Source organism: Eulemur rufifrons, chromosome 18 (genome assembly GCF_041146395.1).
Source record: "Eulemur rufifrons isolate Redbay chromosome 18, OSU_ERuf_1, whole genome shotgun sequence".
Lineage (NCBI taxonomy): Eukaryota > Metazoa > Chordata > Mammalia > Primates > Lemuridae > Eulemur > Eulemur rufifrons.
The window spans coordinates 41,775,593-41,795,168 of NC_091000.1; the positions used below are offsets into that span (position 1 = coordinate 41,775,593).

Consider the following 19,576-nt stretch of genomic DNA (forward strand, 5'->3'; position numbering starts at 1 on the left):
TGCATCCTGGTCTTTCACATCTTCCAGATGTGTTTTGATTTGTAGACATCTCTTTTTAATGCAGGGCCTGAAATAAAACTGACTATCCCACATGCAGCCCAGCCAGCAGAATATAGGTACTTCTATAATGTTGCCCATGTTTCCTTTGTAGATTTTAGTAGCTTTATCACATTTCTGCTCATATGTTTTTAGTCGCAGTTATTCCTGAATAGCTGTATGTTATAATATGTGGTGACCAGTAAACTGAGTGTTGGGATAGACTGAGTAGATTTTAGGGCCAGTTTTTACTTTTAAAAGTCTATGCCTAAACCTCAGCCAACATTCTGCCCTGCTCTACAAACTTTCACCATATACCTATTTATAAGATAAAAGAAGAGCCAGCCTGGTCAATAGCAAGACCCCATCTCTACAAAAAATAAAAAAAATTAGCTGGATGTGGTGGCACACACCTGTAGTCCCAGCCACTTGGGAGGCTGAGGCAGGAGGATCACTTGAGCCCAGGAGTTTGAGATTGCAGTGAGCTATGATGACACCACTGCACCCTAGCCTGAGAGACAGAAGGAGACCGTGTCTCAAAAAAACAAAAAGGGGCCAGACGCGGTGGCTCACGCCTGTAATCCTAGCATCTGGGAGGCCGAGGCGGGTGGATTGCTCAAGGTCAGGAGTTCGAGACCAGCCTGAGCGAGACCCCGTCTCTACTAAAAATAGAAAGACATTATATGGACAACTAAAAATCTATATAGAAAAAATTAGCCGGGCATAGTGGCGCATGCCTGTAGTCCCAGCTACTTGGGAGGCTGAGGCAGTAGGATCGCTTAAGCCAAGGAGTCTGAGGTTGCTGTGAGCTAAGCTGACGCCACGGCACTCACTCTAGCCTGGGCAACAAAGTGAGACTCTGTCTCAACAACAGAAAAAAAAACAAAACCAAAAAGGATCAATAAAAGAATAACTTCATGATAACCATAAAGAAGACACAATAAAACATAAAATTTCTGATGAGTTTTGATACTCAGATCAGACTCCTTATGGTAACACAGTGTCAGACAGCAAGGGTGCTCTAGGAGGATCTACACATATGCAGCTCCCGGAATTGAGAATGGAGAGCCAAGAGCAGCCTGTTATCCCCTCACTGGGCTGGCCCTCATGACTATATGAAAAAGCAAACGAGTGTTTCCAGGAGTAAAAGATTATTGAAAATTTTCTTCTGGGGAGTGATTATGGTAGGGACATAGTAGCAGCTCCTGCAGCCATAATAGACTCTTAGGCAGCCTATAGCAAACTAGCATCACACAATTTAGAGAACTGCCATTGGTAACTCAGGGTAAATATTTAATATGGTTCAATATTAGATATCTGTTAATAAAGTGTTTACATAACAAGCGTTTTCAATTTGACTTCTCATTCTCTTCGGTTTCTCAGAATAATATATTATACATGCCTGTTTGAACACTTGATACAGATGCGACTCAAAACATTTTTATTGTTAACATAGGAAAAAACAGTAAATATACATACATATATATAATTTCAGCTGTTATATAAGTGGCTACAAGTGAGAGTTTATGTGGAATAAACAGTCTGTGAAAAACACATATTTTATTAGAAGGTAAATACTTCTCAGCCAGTTTATTTCTACCTATGATTAAAATTTAGCTTTATCGTGTTTTATCTTTATGTTTCAGGGACTTTGAAGGCAACCATATCCATAATTTAAGAAATTTGACTTTTATTTCCTGCAGTAATTTAACTGTTTTGTAAGTAATGTTTTATGCCTTTGAAGTAATATTGTATCTCCTTACAAACAAAATGAATCATTTATGTGGACAGAAACTAACAGAAATATGCATAGTAATTATGACAAATGTTCACTCTAGTTGAAGTTTGTTGACACTGAAGTACAGGAAGTTCAAACCAAGGGTAATCACAGATTGATGCTTCTATCTGAGCCTCCAAAAAACAGGGTGACCACATATTTAAACATACATGAATTATCAAAATGTCATTGTATTATCTAAAACGTGTTTTTCTCAAAGTTAGGTAATACACAGACCCATTTTAATGGAAAAAAAAATTATCATAGAACACCAAGAATCTGTCCTTGTATTGCAGCTTGAGAAACACTAAACTGAAGTCTTAGACTGTAAAAATATTTACCCTTTGCAAATTATTACTGCAAAAATTAAGTTTTTCTTTATCATTGTCAAAACCAAAGTTAGTTACAATCAAAATTAAAAAAAAAATACTGCAGAATGCTCACACCCCTGAGGATATAATTATGGACACCAGGATAAACCTTAGAATGTTATTGAATATAATTTCTCCTTGTCCCTCTCTGGCTTATTTTAAATTCACGTTGCCTTTTTTGTGAAAGTAAAGGATGTTCGGGCTTCCTTCAATATAAAAATCGAACTCTCCCATTCACAGCTTATTTTTCTAGAACATTTTTCAAACTGTGGGTTGCAACACACAAGTAGGTGATGAAAGCAATGTAGCACAATCAATTCAGTATGTCTTGACCAGCATTTTTAAATGAAATAGAATAGAATTTGAATTGAATAGATTATATCAGAGTGCAATGCTGATAATAAGTTTATTGTTTCACTAGTCTTGTTTTGTGAGTGTGTGTCTAGTTTATGTCCCAACATAAAATAAATTTTTTACTTTGTGTCGCTATGGGAAAAGTTTGAATACCATTATCCTAGAGTACATAGGACCCCTGTGTATAAGCAGTGCAATAGCTACCCCTGATACAAGAGTATATTTCCTTCAGTTATGCCCCCATTCCTATGAGTTCCAGTTTGAACTCTGCCGAGTGAGTTCAGCCATCTTCAGCTTCAGGGTGCTTTCTATCAAAAATGCAAAATAGTTCATACAAATTGCCCAAAGGAAACCAAATTGCACCTAAAGGACACAGACCAAATAGATACCTGAAAAACTTAGAATTTCTTTTCTATCCTACTTGTATTTATTTTTAAGGAAAACTCTTTATGACGAAATCATCTGTGGATGGCCTCTTGGCAGGTTTTGTGCTTTTAGGGTCCCAGCATACTGGGGAAAGGTGGTAATGATTTGGAGTGCAGGGAGGAAATGAATACTTAAGGGTAGGACAAGGCCAACTTGAAGGCATGTCACACAGTGTTTAAAGACTTGGAAACCCTTTGAAACTTTTCTATGAGTTGGTCCTTTATGCTAGCTATAAAGGTATATGATAACACATGATATCAGTACAGAAATGAACTGTCAAGAGTTAGTCTGATTCAGCATCCCAAACTAGAGAGAGTCTTCTGAATTAGTCCAGCTAAAATCACACTTCCTTAGGCAGCTCCACCCTAAATCTCGTCAACCACCAAATGAGTATCAGTGCTATGGTGTGTGGAGTACTTTGCATAACAGACATGATATACAGAATGACAAGATGAGCCTAAAACAGCTCCTTATGCTCTTGGTTGCAAGATATTCAGTCTGGATTCTGAAGAGTTAATGTTTCCGCTATTTCTCTTGCAAAGCTCTTCCTTATTTCACTGAAAATTTTGAATTAGACATTATTATCATCATTAAAAGATTTGGTAAATTTAAGATTAAAATCAAATTGGATAATTTATCATACTACTTCAAAATATCTTGATGTGAAAATGCACTATCTATTCATTATATTTGTTTTTGCAGGCTGTTAAAAATTCACATACCAGTTACCTCAAGAAGTTACAACATGTTTTTCTTTATACTTTCAGGGTAATGAGGAAAAACAAAATTAACCACTTAAATGAAAATACATTTGCTCCTCTCCAGAAACTAGATGAATTGTAAGTTTGACTGAACATATATTGTTAAGAATTTTTTTCTACTGTTTTATTTCATATTTGGTGTACATATATGGTCTTATATATTTAAGAAATATTGTCTCCTCTTTCCAAGCATTATTTATTAATATATATACCTTGCATCACAAAGGAATTCAGATAGCTGACAAAAAATATACATAAAATAAAATATAAAATAAGCATTTGAAGAAAGTAAAGGAAACAGAGCTGTAGAGAAAGAGTTAAGCCAGTGTAAAATTAATAAATTAAATGCATCCTATGCCACTCTGTTCCACTGCTAGAGTGGGACAGCAAATTTGTTTTTAGGGGCCCTAAAGCGTTAGGACTCAGAGACCCTAAGATTAAAAGATATCACTTTGCTGATTTTGAAAGGGAAGGATAATCTTAGATCCATAAGGAAATTAGACACTGCTGTGGATAATATCCCAACCTGTAGTAATGGAAGAGAGATACATTAAAATAGTTATTTTTATAATGTCCCTTTTCTAATATCAAGGACTTAATTCCAATAAGCGTTAATTCTATGATGAACCAAAACCTTGTGATCCAAGCACATTGTAGTTGATTATCAGAACAAAATAGATGCAGAACAATGGATGAAGTGCATATCCTTCAGACAATTTTTTATTTTTTAGTATCAATTTTCCAGAAAGAATATGGAGTGTGGACAGATCTATATGTTTTGACAATTAGCTGTGCAGAAAATTGATTTATTAAAACTTTTCCTAATAAATTAAAGAATATAACTAGAATGTTATAAACATAACACCTGGACACTTTACCTGAGCACTGGCAGGAAGAATACACATGCCATGAGCAGGAACATTTCTCAGAAACAATCCTGCATTCTGCTCCAAAACATCAATGAACAAGCCATTGAAAACTCAACATTTTTTTTGTAGTGATTAGCCTGAAATATTTTGTGGTAGACAGTACCAGTCATTTACCAAATGTACAGGAAAATCTCAATAGATAATTAGAACCCATCATCTGTTTTAAAAACTCCTGGTGTATGGCAATTGAACCACATCATCAGCACATAGGAAATTATTCCCAATAGTAGGGAGAGATGCATCTAGGTGATCCAAAGCTATAGTTTAGCCATTGGAATACAAGTTAGTCAAGGGAGCCATACTTTTTCTTGTTTTATCCCACTTGAAATCACTACCTGAATATCAGAGTACAGTTTCTCCAAATCGTAACTAACCTTCATGGCAGCTGTCAGGTGCGGATTTATGTATCAGTAACCAGCAATGAACATGGAACACAAATGGCTTAGTCCATAACCAGTGCTAATCCAGGTTCAGAGAAAAAGGACAGAACAACAAAAGCTGCAGAAAGGGTCACCAATGCCAATAATTAGTCCTGACTAAAGCCTGTCTAATCTCATACTAAACACTTGCCTGAAAAATCAAATTTACAAGGACAAATAGCATGTTTTCTAAGAGGTGATGGTTTTCAATGTATGAGTCTGGATCTAAACTGTCCTTTAGAAAACTGGTTGGAATACACTCTGTGCCCCTCCAGGCTCAATCACACTGACAGAGCTAATGAGGACAAACAGTCAGGATTCACTTGCCACACAGGACTTTAAGTAGTTCTAATGACAGGAAATCTTTGCCACATTCTTGATTTAATTTGAGCTTTTAAAGTCAACTACTCTAGTTGATAAGGTGTTTTCTGAGCTAATTCAGAAATAGACCTTGAAACCAATTATGTTGAGCCCAACTTTCCTGAACTGAACCTTAAAAAATGGCACTTTCACATGTCACTTAGGATCTAAACCAACACTATATCCCATTACATGATTCATGCTGTAAAAACTATATGCCAGGCTGGGCGCAGTGGCTCACACCTGCAATCCTAGCACTTTGGGAGGTCGAGGTGAGAGGATTGCTGGAGGGAGGAGTCTGAGAATAATCTGAGCATGAACGAGACTCCATCTCTACAAAAAATAGACAAATTAGCCAGGCATAGTGGCACGGGCCTGTAGTCCCAGCTACTCAGGAGGAGGCTGAGGCAGGAGGATCGCTCAAGCCCAGGTGTTTGAGGTTGCTGTGAGCTCTGATGACCCCACTGCACTCTAGCCCAGACAACAGAGTTAGACCCTGTCGAAAGAAAGAAGAAAGAAGAAAAGAAGGAAGGAAGGGAGGGAGGGAGGGAGGGAGGGAAAGAAAGAAAAGAACTCTATTCCAAAATTTACTCTGCTAACCAAAACTCACATTCCCACCAGAAATTATTGATGTTTGGAGTTTTATTTAATAATATCCTAGGGGATTACTTTAAATCTGTTTTTCACATTGTCTTATTAAGATGATCAATATTTTACTTGGCTTCTCATACAAAGACCTGGAATTTTGTCCCATTTTACCTAAATATGAAGCATCTAGACTCAGTCTATTAGTAGTCGTCTAATTGGGCGTGGAAAGAATAGCACAGCTAAGCTAGGCACTGAGGTAGCCCAAGATGAGAAGGTGTCATTCTGGTACTCAAAGAGTTCACATACTTCACAAGGGAAGCACATACGTACAGAAGCAGCTTTACTATAATGTTACATGTGCTATATGTGTAATATGTGCTTTCATAGAAGTGTGCAAGAGGAGTATGTGAGAGAACAGAGGAAAGAACACCTAACCTCCGTGGGCACCAAAGGTTTCACAGAGGAACGACATTTGAATAGAGTCTAGAAGAATGAACATAAGATCACCAAGAGGGCAAGAAGGAAAGGTCATTACAGGCAAAAGGAAGCATCCATGCAAAAGCGTGGAGGTTAGAATACTGAAGTGCATTCAGGCCATGGTGAAAGTTACTTTCAGTAGAAAGTGTTAGGGAACAAGACTAGAAAGATAGAGGCAAGATAATTAGATATTTAAAGGCTCTTTGTGTCACACTAAATGGTTTTGATTCCATCTTCTAGGCAACATGAGCTATTGAGGGATTTTATGAAAGGGATGACATTTTAGAACAATTTCTTCAGTTGTCAAATCAAAATAATCTATCTTCACCCATTAATGTTGAAACAACAAACCTAGTCTCAGGATTGACTTTACAGCAAAGACATTTATACTATTTATCAGATTATAGTAGCCATTTATTTTTAGTTTTGAAAACTCAATCTAAAATTATCCTGCCCTTCAAAATCAAATAATCCTATTGACTTATAAGCAAACCAACACATGTAACAAATACATCTGTTCTACACATCCCAGTGAAAACTAATAGTATTTGGAAATGGATAGGGGAAGTGGTTAGGCTTTCTCTTAGTATCTCTTGATCACCTTAGAGAGTTCAAGCCTATTGAAACTTACTGTCTTTTATAGAAGACTATGAGAGCTAACACTGTCAAAGCTACCACGAGGGCTGCTGCTGTATAAACCTTCTTAGAACTAAGCTACAAGGTCATACCATGTTAGGCAGACCCTCTACACATACATGAGATGACACTCAAAGTATCCTGCCCCAGGAGACTATGACATCCTGTGTATATCAGCTGTGAAAGAAACTTGCACTTAAAATAATACACTTCCATTAAATAGTCCCAGGCAAAAGAAACCCAAGCAAAAGAAAAAATTAAGATTCCAAATCATATTCCTAGTCTAATACAAAGAGAGAGAGAGAAGGAAGGGAAGAATGGGTACAGCACATATATTAATTAGAATTAGAAAACTGGATCAATTAAAACCAGATCAAATACCAAAACTTTTAGACTTCTGGTAATTAATATAACTCACCAATTACATTGTTGAAAAGTTGTATAATGGTTTCCTAATGAATTTCAGAACAATGAATAAAGTCTTAAGAAAATAATATGACATGTTTGCAATTATTTCTCTAGGGATTTAGGAAGTAATAAGATTGAAAATCTTCCACCGCATGTATTTAAGGATCTGAAGGAGCTGTCACAATTGTAAGACTGATATTAATTTTTCCACTCCATTTCTTTATTTTATTATTTTTTAAGTTGTGATAAAATATACGTAACATAAAATTAACCATTTTTAAATGTCCAGTTGAATGGCATTAACTATATTCACATTGTTACACAACAATCATCACCAGCCACCTCCAGAATTTTTTCATCTTGCAAAACCGAAACTCTATAACCATTAAACACTAACTCCCCATTCACCCTTCCCCTTTGCCCCTGGCAACCACCATTCTACTTTCTGTCTCTATGAATTCAACTACTCTGGGTACCTCATATAAAGGAAACAATAGGATATTTTTCTTTTTGTGACTGGCTTATTTCACTTAGCATAATGTCTTCGAGGTTCACCCATGGTGTAGCATAAGTCAGAATTTCCTTCCTTCTTAGGACTGAATAATATTTCATTGTGCGTATATAATACATTGTGTTTATCCATTCATACATTAATGGACCCTTGGATTGCTTTCATCTCTTGGATATTGTGAATAATGCTACTATGAACATGGGTGTACAAATATCTGTCCAAGTCTCTGCTTTCTTTCAATTTGGGGGGTTATATAACCTCAGAAGAAGAATTGCTGGATCATACAGTACTGTAATTCTATTTTTATTCTATGTTTAATTCTGTTTTCCGTAGGAGTTATACCATTTTACATTTCCACTAGCAATGCACAAGGTCCCAGTTTTTCCACATCCTCCTAACATTTGTTATTTTCTGGGGTCTTTTTTAAATAATATCCATCCTATGAATGTGAAATAGTATCACATTATGGTTTGATTTGCATTTCTCTAATGATTAGTGATATTTGGTATTATTTCATGTCCTTATTGGTCATTTGGATATCTTCTTGAAAAAAAATCTATTCAAGGCCTTTGTTCATTTTCTAATTGGATTGTTTGGTTTTATTGTAGTTGTTGAGTTGTAGGAGTTTTTTATATATTCTTGATATATATGATTTGGGAATATTTTATCCCATTGCATGGCTTGTCTTTCCAGTTGTTCTTTGATGCACAAAAGTTTTTAATTTTGTCCCATTTTTCTATTTTTCTTCTGTTGCTCATGCTTTTGATGTCATATCGGAAATGGCACCAAATGTCATTGATGTCATGTAATGAAGATTTTCGCCTATGATTTCTTCTAAGATTTGCACAGTTCTAGCTTTTAAATTTAGGTGTTTAGTCCATTTTGAGTTAATTTATGTACATAGTGTAGGGTAAAGGTCTAACTTCATTCTTCGGCATGTGGATATCCAGTTTTCCCAACACAGTATGTTGAAAAGACTGTTCTTACCCCATTGAATGACCTTGGCACACTTGTTGAAAATCATTTGACAACATATATGTGGGTTTATTCTGTCCTCTTTATTCTATTCCGTTAGTCTATATGACTGTCTTTATACCAGTACCACATTGTCTGATTACTGTAGCTTTGTAGCAAGTTTTGAAGTCAAATAGTATATGATCTCTGTTTTCAAGATTGTTTTGACTGTTTGGGCTCCCTTGGATTTCCATATGAATTTTAGAATGGATTTTATATTTCTGAAAAAAATGTCAATGAGATTTTGATAGAGATTCTCTTGAATCTGTGGAACATTTTTGGCAATATTGATGTCTTAACAATATTAAATTGTCTGATCCATGAACACAGGCTATCTCTCCCTTCATTGGTGTTTTCTTTAATTTCTTTCAGCAACATTCTGCAGTTTACGGGATACATATCTTTCCCCTCCTTGGTTAAGTTTATTGAAATATTTTATTCTTTTGATGCTATTGTAAATGGAATTATTTTCCTAATTTCCTTTTTAGATTGTTCATTGTGAGTAGAAGCTCAACTGATTCTTGTGTGTTGATTTTGTATCCAGCAACTTTGCTGAATTTGTTTATTAGTTCTAATGGGGTTATTTTTGTTGTTGTTAAATCTTTATGGTATTCTACATGTAAGACCACATCAACTATAAACAGAGATAATTTTTCTTTTTCTTTTCTAATTTGGATGCCTTTTATTTCTTTTTCTTGACTAATTGCTCTGATTAAGACTTCTAATACTATGTTTAATAGAAGTGATAAAAGAGGCACTCTTGTCTTGTTTTTGATCTTAGAGGAAATCTTTTGGTCTTTCACCATTGAGTATCTTAATTATAGATTCTCATATATGTCCATATATGTCTTTTTTTTTTTTTTTTTTTGGAGACAGAGTCTCACTCTATCACCCCAGGTAGCGTGCGGTGGCATCATCATAGCTCACTACAACGTCACACTCCTGGCTCAAGTGATCCTCCTGCCTCAGCCTCCCAAATAGCTGGGACTACAGGTGTGCATCTCCATGTCTGGCTAATTTTTTATATTTTTAGTAGAGATGGGGTTTCGCTCTTGCTCAGGCTTAGGTCCTTTTTTTATGTGAAGTCGTTTTCTTCTATTTCTACTTTATTGAGTCCACTTCATTTCTTTTATACAATTCATTTTTCATTGCCTTTCTTCCTCTCCTTCTTTCTTTAACAAGGGCTCCCCCAGAAGTTCCCTTCATCCCCCACCTAACTAATGGTCTAATAGTCAGCAAATCTTTTGAAAGAGAATTTTTTTTGAGAAGTTTCCTTTAATCAATGATTCTTGTTTCAAAGTGTTGTTTTACAAAGATTCTGAAGTTCTCGCCCTTTAAATTCAGCTTTAAATTCCCTTTAAAGAGGTGCACACCTGTAATCCCAGTGACTTGGGAGGCTGAGGCAGGAGGATCCGTTGAGCCCAGGAGTGGGGCAACATAGCAAGACTCTCATCTCTTAAAAAAAGAAATAAATAAATTCCCTTTAAAATTCACTTTTCATTTCATGTTTCACGAAACACTAGTACAACATGTCACTCTTCAACATAAGATTGATTGTCAAAGGTATGTAGCATGATTGCGTTAATTCAACTTTTAACTTACTTAATGAGATTATTTTACTTCATCTTATTTAAACCACTTCTGATCCTAGACAAAATGTGAAATAGGTATGGCTCTCTCTGGGTACCCTTCCGCTTCTCTGGTGGGAGTCCTTTATTAACAGCTCCACCTCCATAGACATGTTTTATTAGCTCTCGCTCTATCGCTGTCACAATCATGGAGTACTTGCTACCATCCAGGCACTGTTCCATGTGTTGTATCTCACTAATTCACTTAAATATACAATCAACCCTATGAGCCAAGTGCTATTACTATACTTTTTATTTGACAAACAAAAAGTTGTATATATTTATCATGTACAACATGATGTTTGAAATATATATACACATTGTGGAATGGCTAAATTGAGCTAGTAATATATACATTACCTCACATACTTACCCTTTTTTGTGGTCAGAACATTTAAAATCTACTCTCTTAGCAATTTTCAAGAATATAATACATTGTTATTAGCTATAGTCATCATGTTGTATCATAGATTTCTTAAACTTATTCCCCCTTTCTAACTGAAATTTTGCACCTTCTGACAAACATATCCCAATCCCTGCCTCGCAGCCCCTGGTAACCACTGTTCTACTCTCTACTTCTATGAGTTCAACTTTTTTAGATTCCACATATAAATGAGATCATACAGTATTTGTCTTTCTGTGTCTGACTTATTTTACTTAACATAATGTCCTCCAGGTTCATCCATGTTGTTGCAAACGACAGTATTTCCTTCTTTTTCAAGGCTGAATAGTATTTCATTGTGTATATATACATTTTCTTTATCCATTCATCCTTTGATGGACACTTGGTTTGATTCCATACCTTGGCTATTATGAATAATGCTGCAGTGAACAGCAGCAGATATATCTTCAACATACTGATTTTATTTCCTTTGGATATATACCAAGTAGTGGGACTGCTGAATGATGTGATGGTTCTATTTTAATTTTTTGAGGAACCTCCATACTATTTTACATAATGGATGTGCTAATTTACATTCCCACCAACAGTGTGCAAAGATAACCTTTTCTTCACATCCTCACCAGCATTTATCTTTCATCTTTTTGATAAAAGCCATCCTAAAAGGTGTGAGATGATATTTCATTGTGGTTTTAATTTGCATTTCTCTGATGATTAGTGATGCTGAGCATTTTTTCATATACCTGTTGGCCATTTGCATGTCTTCTCTTGAGAAATGTCTATTCAGGCCCTTTGCCTATTTTTAACCAGGTTATTTGTTTTCTTACTGAGTTGTTTGAGTTTCTTATACATTTTGGATATTAATCCCTTATCATATATTTGGTTTGCAAATATTTTCCACCACTCCATAGGTTGTCTCTTCACTCTGCTGATTGTTTCCTTAAAGCGGCTTTTTAGTTTGATGTAATTGGATTTGTCTATTTCACTTTTGTTGCCTGTATTTTGGGGGCCATATTTAAAAAATCATTGCCCAAACCCATGTCATGAAGTTTTTCCCCTGTTTTCTTCTTTTACTGGTTTTATAGTTTTACAGTTTAAGCCTTTAATCCATTTTGAGTTGTACTATATGTGTTTTTAATGTTTAAAAGTAACCCAAAATCAACAGGTATTACTCAAGTAATTTTCAGAAATGACTTTTTGCTGCCTTTTTTAAAAAACAGGAATCTTTCCTATAACCCAATCCAGAAAATTGAAGCAAACCAATTTGATTATCTTGTCAAACTCAAGTCTCTGTAAGTATTCACATATGGCAATAGTTTTATCATTAAATTATTATTGAAATACTAATTATGTATATTTTTATCAAATCTTTCAAATCATAAGCTTTATTTCCAGGATATAAAGCTATATATTTCCAGGAGTTAAGTGCCACAAAAACAAATAATATGAGTGCTTGCTGGGCTATAACAGACAGCTATTGTATTGTCTTACGTATTTATAAAGTAAAAATTAAATAATGATAAATCATTTTATATTTTTCTATTAGACACCAGGAGCTTATATTGAATTATTTTCTTTGACCCTCTAAATGCATGTGTGCATATTCATTACTCCATTAGCACTGGGCATTTAAGAATTTGTTACAGGCATCTTTACCCCAAGATGAAATATTCTAGATTATATAAATCATTACTTGCACCATGAAAAAAAAGACAAAAATTCTGTTAAGGTCTATGAATTGCCTTAGAAAGATAAGCTTCAGTTTATTTAAGTGTTCCCTCAGTAAAATGACATTTTATTAGAAAAAAAAGTATTACTTAAAAACTATTAGAAAAATTTCAAAGATATAAAACTCTTCTGCTATTATAATATTGTCCAAAGAATAATGCTTGTTCACCTATTCCACAAATATTTATTGAGTATCTAGTACACACAAAGCGTTGTGCCATGATCTGTGAGGATCCAAAAAAAGTCAAATAGGGAAGATAATATGTATATAAATAACACAATCAAAAAGAGGAGGAGTTAGGGAAGTGTCTAGGGTGGGCTATGAATATTTCATTCAGAATAACTGTTAACTAAAAACATTTTATTAAATTGTCCTTCACAAAAATTCACTTTATTATACTATGTATAACACATATTCTTTTGATTGATTATTAATTTGGTATTTTTAGCAGCCTAGAAGGAATTGAAATTTCAAATATCCAGCAAAGGATGTTTAGACCTCTTATGAATCTCTCTCATATGTAAGTAGATGGGTGTTTTGTTCTTCACCTTGATTTTAATCTTTATGTTTTCACACGTATTGTGATAATACATCCATACCCAATGCATCAATCAATAGTATTTCCTACTAATTTGACTGCTGTGGACTGAATTTTTGTGTTTCCTCAAAGTTCATACATTGAAATCCTAACTGGAGTGGTATTAGGAGGTTAGGCCTTTGGGAGGTGATTAGGTGATGAGGGCAGAGCCTTCATGAATGGGATTAGTGCCCTAGGAAATGGGCCTTCCCCAGACACTGATTATTCTGGCACCTTCATCATGGACTTCTCAGCATCTGTGAGAAATAAGTGTTTGTTGTTCAAGCCACTCAGTCCATGGTATTTTTGTTATAGCAGCCCAAATAGACTAAGACATGTCTAAACAATAATCAACTCTTAAAACTTTGATATTGGATGGGGTGATTTTTGGATTTCCATAGTATGGTAGAATCTCAGAGGAGATTTCTTGAATATCGGAAAACATGAGTATGGGAAGAACCCATTCATTCTAGATGTTCTCAGCTCTGGGTACTATCCACAGATATAGATGTTTACTCAATGAGCCAGTAATTTGTATACATGTGGTACAAGTGCTATCTGATGAAGAAGCAGGAATTTATATAATGTAAAATAATTATAAATACATAATTGCTGTAAATAAAGGAAGATAAGAAGAAATCCCCCCCCTGAAAATTGCCCCCAATGTCAGGGCATAATTGGAATAAGCGTGCACAGATTAAATGGTAAATGTTGAAAAATCTTTTATTCAAATAGTGTGTTTGGTTGTACCTTTGAATACATCTTTTACTTAGAAACATTTTTTACTTAAATACAATACTATAGCAGGGTATTAGAATGGTCCATGCCATGGTAATTAATTTCCAATAATTTAGAAAGTGTCTTGTTAGCCATCGTCAACACTATAATCTTCCGTATATTTTAAGTCTAACACAGGACACTGGTTTTGTTTTCTGTAATTCCTCAGAGAGAATGCATATAAAAGATTGCTTGCTTGCACGCATAAAACAATCTGACTAAATTAGGCAAAAGAGAATTTATTGGGAGAAAATGATACGGCTCACAAAATCTAAGAAACAACTAAAGGAACAGACTTGAAATGGGCAGAAACCATGGCGGCAGGAGTTCAACAGCAATCTTACCCATGCACTGCTGGAGTTATCCACCCAACTGTCATTCAGTAAGATCCAGAGTTCCAGAAGAGACAGTCTAATTGGGCTTCTCAGAGCACTTACCTACAGTGGACTAAGGGAGAGCCTCCACTGAAGGTCCCACCATGACTTCTCACAGAGTGAAGAAGTGATTCCCTGAAAGGAAATCAGGATACTATTACCAGAAGGGTGACTGGATGCCAAGCAGCCAAACCAGCAAAGAAATATCTCTTATAATTCTGTTGATAAAAGCAAAACTTCGGCCTGAGACACATAAAGTGAAATAGCAATCAACACTCTTTCCTTCCTTATGCTCTGCTCTCCTCTTCTTAATAGTTCCCAGAGAAAATGGATATATAACAGGATGGAAATATCAGCACATGACCTTGAATTTGATGGGACAAATTGTAATCATCAAGTTTCTGTCTTTTATTCCTGTACCTCTTTATACTATAAAGATCATTTATATTTTTTGCCAGAACATATGGCTTTGGAGGCAAATAGATCTCATTTGAATCCCAATTTTTTCATTTTCTAGAAAATTTCCTGGCAAGTAATTTGCCTCCACTAAAGTTTCATCTCCTATGGTAATGCTATTATACCTTCCTCATGGGGTTCATTTGAGAATTTATTCCTGATATCTAGAAAATGCTCAATAAATGGTATTGGTGTTGGTGGTAACATAGTAGGAATTATTTATTAACATTATCCAGGTGATATCTTTATCAACAAGACAGGGCTCTCTGTTGATGAAAGAATTCACTCAGCAAATATTTACTGTATTCTTTATTATGTTTCAAAATCTAGTAGGCATGTTAGCAAGTAGTTACAAACAACAATGTAACCTCTATAACAGAAAGGTCACAGGAGCACAGAGGAGAAAACATTTAACTCTCCCCTTGAGGATTCAAAGGCAAGAAAAGTTGCGGCACCAATAGAGGTTATGTAACGTGCATTTACATTTGCTAGACTCTGAAAACCCAATGAAAGTTTCTCTGGATAGGTTCATTTTGTTGATCACATGCTAACAGTTTATATTCTAATACACGTCTAACACTTGTACATTCATTATGCCTATTTGTTATTTTCACCCAGACATTCTTTTACAGTGAAATCAAGTTAATGAGAATTAAATTGATGTTTAAAGTTTCAGAATTCCTATTGTTTTACATTCCTCTTAGTCTCCTATTAAAACATTTTCTTTCTACAGAGATAATGTAGACAACCATTATTAATGTATGGTGACACTGAATTAAATTTAAAATCTTATTTTGCCTTCTCTTTGTACACCAGTTATTTTAAGAAATTTCAGTATTGTGGATATGCACCACACGTTCGCAGCTGTAAACCAAACACGGATGGAATTTCATCTCTGGAGAATCTCTTGGCAAGCATCATTCAGAGAGTATTTGTGTGGGTTGTATCTGCAGTTACCTGCTTTGGAAACATTTTTGTCATTTGTATGCGACCTTATATCAGGTCTGAGAACAAGCTGCATGCCATGTCAATCATTTCTCTCTGCTGTGAGTATTTCCTGGTTAAAGAGAAATAGTTTTGAAATACAAAAAAAAAAAAAAAAGGAGTGCTATTAGAAAATAAATTCTGTGAGTGGTAGAATTATGGGATTTAAAATTTTTCTCCTTTTCGTTTGTATGTTGTTTTTATATTTTCTATGATGAAAATAGAATTACTTTAGTGATAAGAAAGAAATAATTTTTTAGAACAAGAAAATTCTATCACATTACACAGATTAATGAAGCTTTCATTCATTAGTTTACTCTCATATAGTGGCTCTGAAGGCACAATATTTTGTTAAAGCATCTAAAATCTTTTACTACAAATAAAATTGCAAACTTCTATGGTCACATTTTTACATCCAGAGCTGTATTTACGTTTTTGTTTCCATGTCCAATTCATAGATATTGACTTAATAGCTAGTTGTTTTTCTGGTTTCTAAGACACTGGAATCTTTTCCACTCATAACCTGAAATACCTAAATAAGAAAATGCTTTCAGATAGTATTAATTCCTTTTTTAAAAAGTTGTTGAAATGTGATTGCAAAGTATTATGTTAAATAGGGACTACAAAAGAAATAAGCAAGAAACCAGTCTTCAGGATGCTTGTTGTCTGGGTCAAGTGGCCTAGAATTCTATACTGCCTCAAACAAGTAAGCATCAATCCACTCTATGTTCCACTTTTTTATGTATGCTGTCTCATATACTACCCTTGCCCTTGTTCAGAGTCTAATATTTTTTTCCACTGCAAGTTACAAAATAAATATAACTCAGAAATTGTATTGTTAGTTACAAAATTTGGGGTAAATTCGATTTCCCTGGTGAAGGCTAGAATATAACTTCAGGGTTAAAGTATTAGGGTCAACCTTATAATTTATACAGTGATTTTAGGGACTTGGTGTAGAATACTTGCACACTCAAAAAAAACCTCACCTCCTTTCTGATATGTAATGTTAGTTTAAAAAGCAAATATGCGAAGTAAGGTATCACATTGAGAGCTAATGTTTGGGATGGGAGAGCCTAAAAAGAGATGGAGAAAGATGTAAAAATAGAAAGAGAGAAGCAGACAAAACAATTTTGCTTAGACCAGCTCTGGTAAGTCATTTAAGCCCCTCAAAACTGTACTGACTGCAAAGCAGTTCATAATTATTCATATCTTCTAAATTATAGGCTTCAAAATTCATAGTCATTACTCTATCACAGGAACTTCTGAATTACTTTCTCTGAGATTTTGGGTGATGTTCTTAGCTTATTGAGCTGGAAGAATCTCAGTGGAAGCATAATTGCATTGTATTCATTTATTTAACACTTCTAGGGAATGGGTCTAGAATGGAGAACAAAATAGACAACATCTCCACACTTAGAGACTTGCATTTTAAAGAAAAACGAAGAAATGATTACACAGTTAACTGTAGAGAGTGCTATGAGAGCGATTACCAGAGAGAGTTGATGAATAGGTCCTCATCCATAAATGCATTCTTAGGAGAATAAAAATTACCTCTTCCCAAGGTAGAAAAAACTTGGCTATTTTTCCTAATACTAAAAATATTGTTGTTTATTGATAATTCCATTATACCTATTTATTTTTCTAAATTTGTGAAACTTTCTGACCCCTCTAGGTGCCGACTGCCTAATGGGAATATATTTATTTGTGATTGGAGCCTTTGACCTAAAATTTCGCGGAGAATACAATAAGCACGCACAGCTGTGGATGGAGAGTATTCATTGTCAGCTCGTGGGGTCTTTGGCCATTCTGTCCACAGAAGTATCAGTTTTACTTCTAACATTTCTGACATTGGAAAAATACATCTGCATTGTGTATCCTTTTAGATGTTTGAGACCTGGAAAATGCAGAACAATTACAGTTCTGATTCTCATTTGGATTATTGGGTTTATAGTGGCTATCATTCCACTAAGTAACAAAGAATTTTTCAGAAACTACTATGGCACCAATGGAGTATGTTTCCCTCTTCATTCAGAAGTTACAGAAAGTATTGGAGCCCAGATTTATTCAGTGGCAATTTTTCTTGGTAAGAAACTCTATGGTACAAGCCCTTTCATTCAAATGCTGGCATAACTCACAATATGAAATTCATTATGCCTTCTAATGCTCAGAAATTGTTATTTCAGATCTCCTAATCGGTTCTTCTCAGTAAGTGTGGGGGTGAATTCTGTCAGAATCCCCAATAGGGATTTTTCCCCCAAATTATACCTTTATCATATAAATTCCAACCCAATACAACCTAATCAAAAGCACTAACCACTTGTATTTCATGTATTCACCCTAAAAATACTAAGCAAAATGTAAAGTGGCTCTTTGCCTTTATAATATAGACATCATGGTATTTATTATCTTTTCAAATTCTTGTGTGTAGCCACACACATCTTTAGCTTAAGAGTATACATACAACTGTTCCAAATCAGCAATGTAAAAACATTCTCAAAGCACAGAGCAAAGTAATTCCATTTTGAAAAAAAAAAAAAAAACACTAATACTAGAAAGTTTAAAGCCCCAATTATTTATTGAATTACTATCATTTAATTTTAATATGCCATTTTAAAATTAAGCATTTCATCATTCTTCATTCAACAATACTTCAACTCAAAAAAATTCATTATTTTTGTGCACCTTAGTAATTCTATATGAAGAACAAAAAATGCATGCTATGTTCTTTGTATCTTTAATACTAGTACCTAAGGATATGTTTTATTTATATGTTTTGAAACAAATGTTCATATACACTAATAATATGCCTTGTGTTCTAAATAGGTATTAACTTGGCGGCATTTATCATCATAGTTTTTTCTTATGGAAGCATGTTTTACAGTGTTCGTAAAAGCACCATAACAGCAACTGAAATACCAAATCAAGTTAAAAAAGAGATGATACTTGCCAAACGTTTTTTCTTTATTGTATTTACTGATGCATTATGCTGGATACCCATTTTTGTGCTAAAATTTCTTTCACTGCTTCAAGTAGAAATACCAGGTACAATTTTTTTTCCATAAAGAAATAATAAATCTATTTATGCAGTGTGCTTCTAAGAAAGACAATTAAGATCCTCAACATTAACCAATTTCAAGAATTATAAGTCAGGGTTATATGTACTTTAGGCTCTGCTCATCAATAATGTTTAGTGGGAAGAAACTGTTTCATTTTTTCCATAAATGCCTAATGACACAATTATTGGAACAAAAGAATAATGAATGACCGAAACAAATTACCCAGTGTTGAAATTCTGACAATCACATGTTTAAGATGACCAGAAAGGAAAAGAGGCCAAAACAATTATAATTACTTCATTTTTTTAAGAATTTAAACATTTTTCTTCCTGAAATACATGCAATTTAGAGAACATCCTAGAGTATGAGAGAGAAATAGAAGCACTTTTGGTATTTAAAAATAATGTGCATCACATTCATTAGAGTGACTATTCCTTGGCGGTGGAGGGGAGAAAATAACAAGTTTTGGTGAGGATTTAGAGAAAGTGGAACCCTTATACACTGCTGGTAGGTATGTAAGGTGGTACA

At 34.6% G+C, this 19,576-nt stretch overlaps 1 protein-coding gene across 3 annotated transcripts in view; it reads left to right on the forward strand.

The window, feature by feature from the left end:
- The window catches only part of RXFP1 (relaxin family peptide receptor 1), a 40,448-nt gene that overhangs the window by 19,662 nt on the left and 1,210 nt on the right, over positions 1 to 19,576 (forward strand). Inside the window, exons 8-15 of one of the 3 annotated variants that reach the window (XM_069493236.1) lie at positions 1,683 to 1,754; positions 3,732 to 3,803; positions 7,657 to 7,728; positions 12,316 to 12,387; positions 13,273 to 13,344; positions 15,825 to 16,054; positions 17,665 to 18,075; positions 18,816 to 19,034. In XM_069493236.1, coding sequence (XP_069349337.1) covers positions 1,683 to 1,754; positions 3,732 to 3,803; positions 7,657 to 7,728; positions 12,316 to 12,387; positions 13,273 to 13,344; positions 15,825 to 16,054; positions 17,665 to 18,075; positions 18,816 to 19,034 — 1,220 coding nt within the window. The remainder of the gene's footprint in view (positions 1 to 1,682; positions 1,755 to 3,731; positions 3,804 to 7,656; positions 7,729 to 12,315; positions 12,388 to 13,272; positions 13,345 to 15,824; positions 16,055 to 17,664; positions 18,076 to 18,815; positions 19,035 to 19,576) is intronic. The other 2 variants (XM_069493235.1, XM_069493237.1) reach the window with 2 other exon arrangements.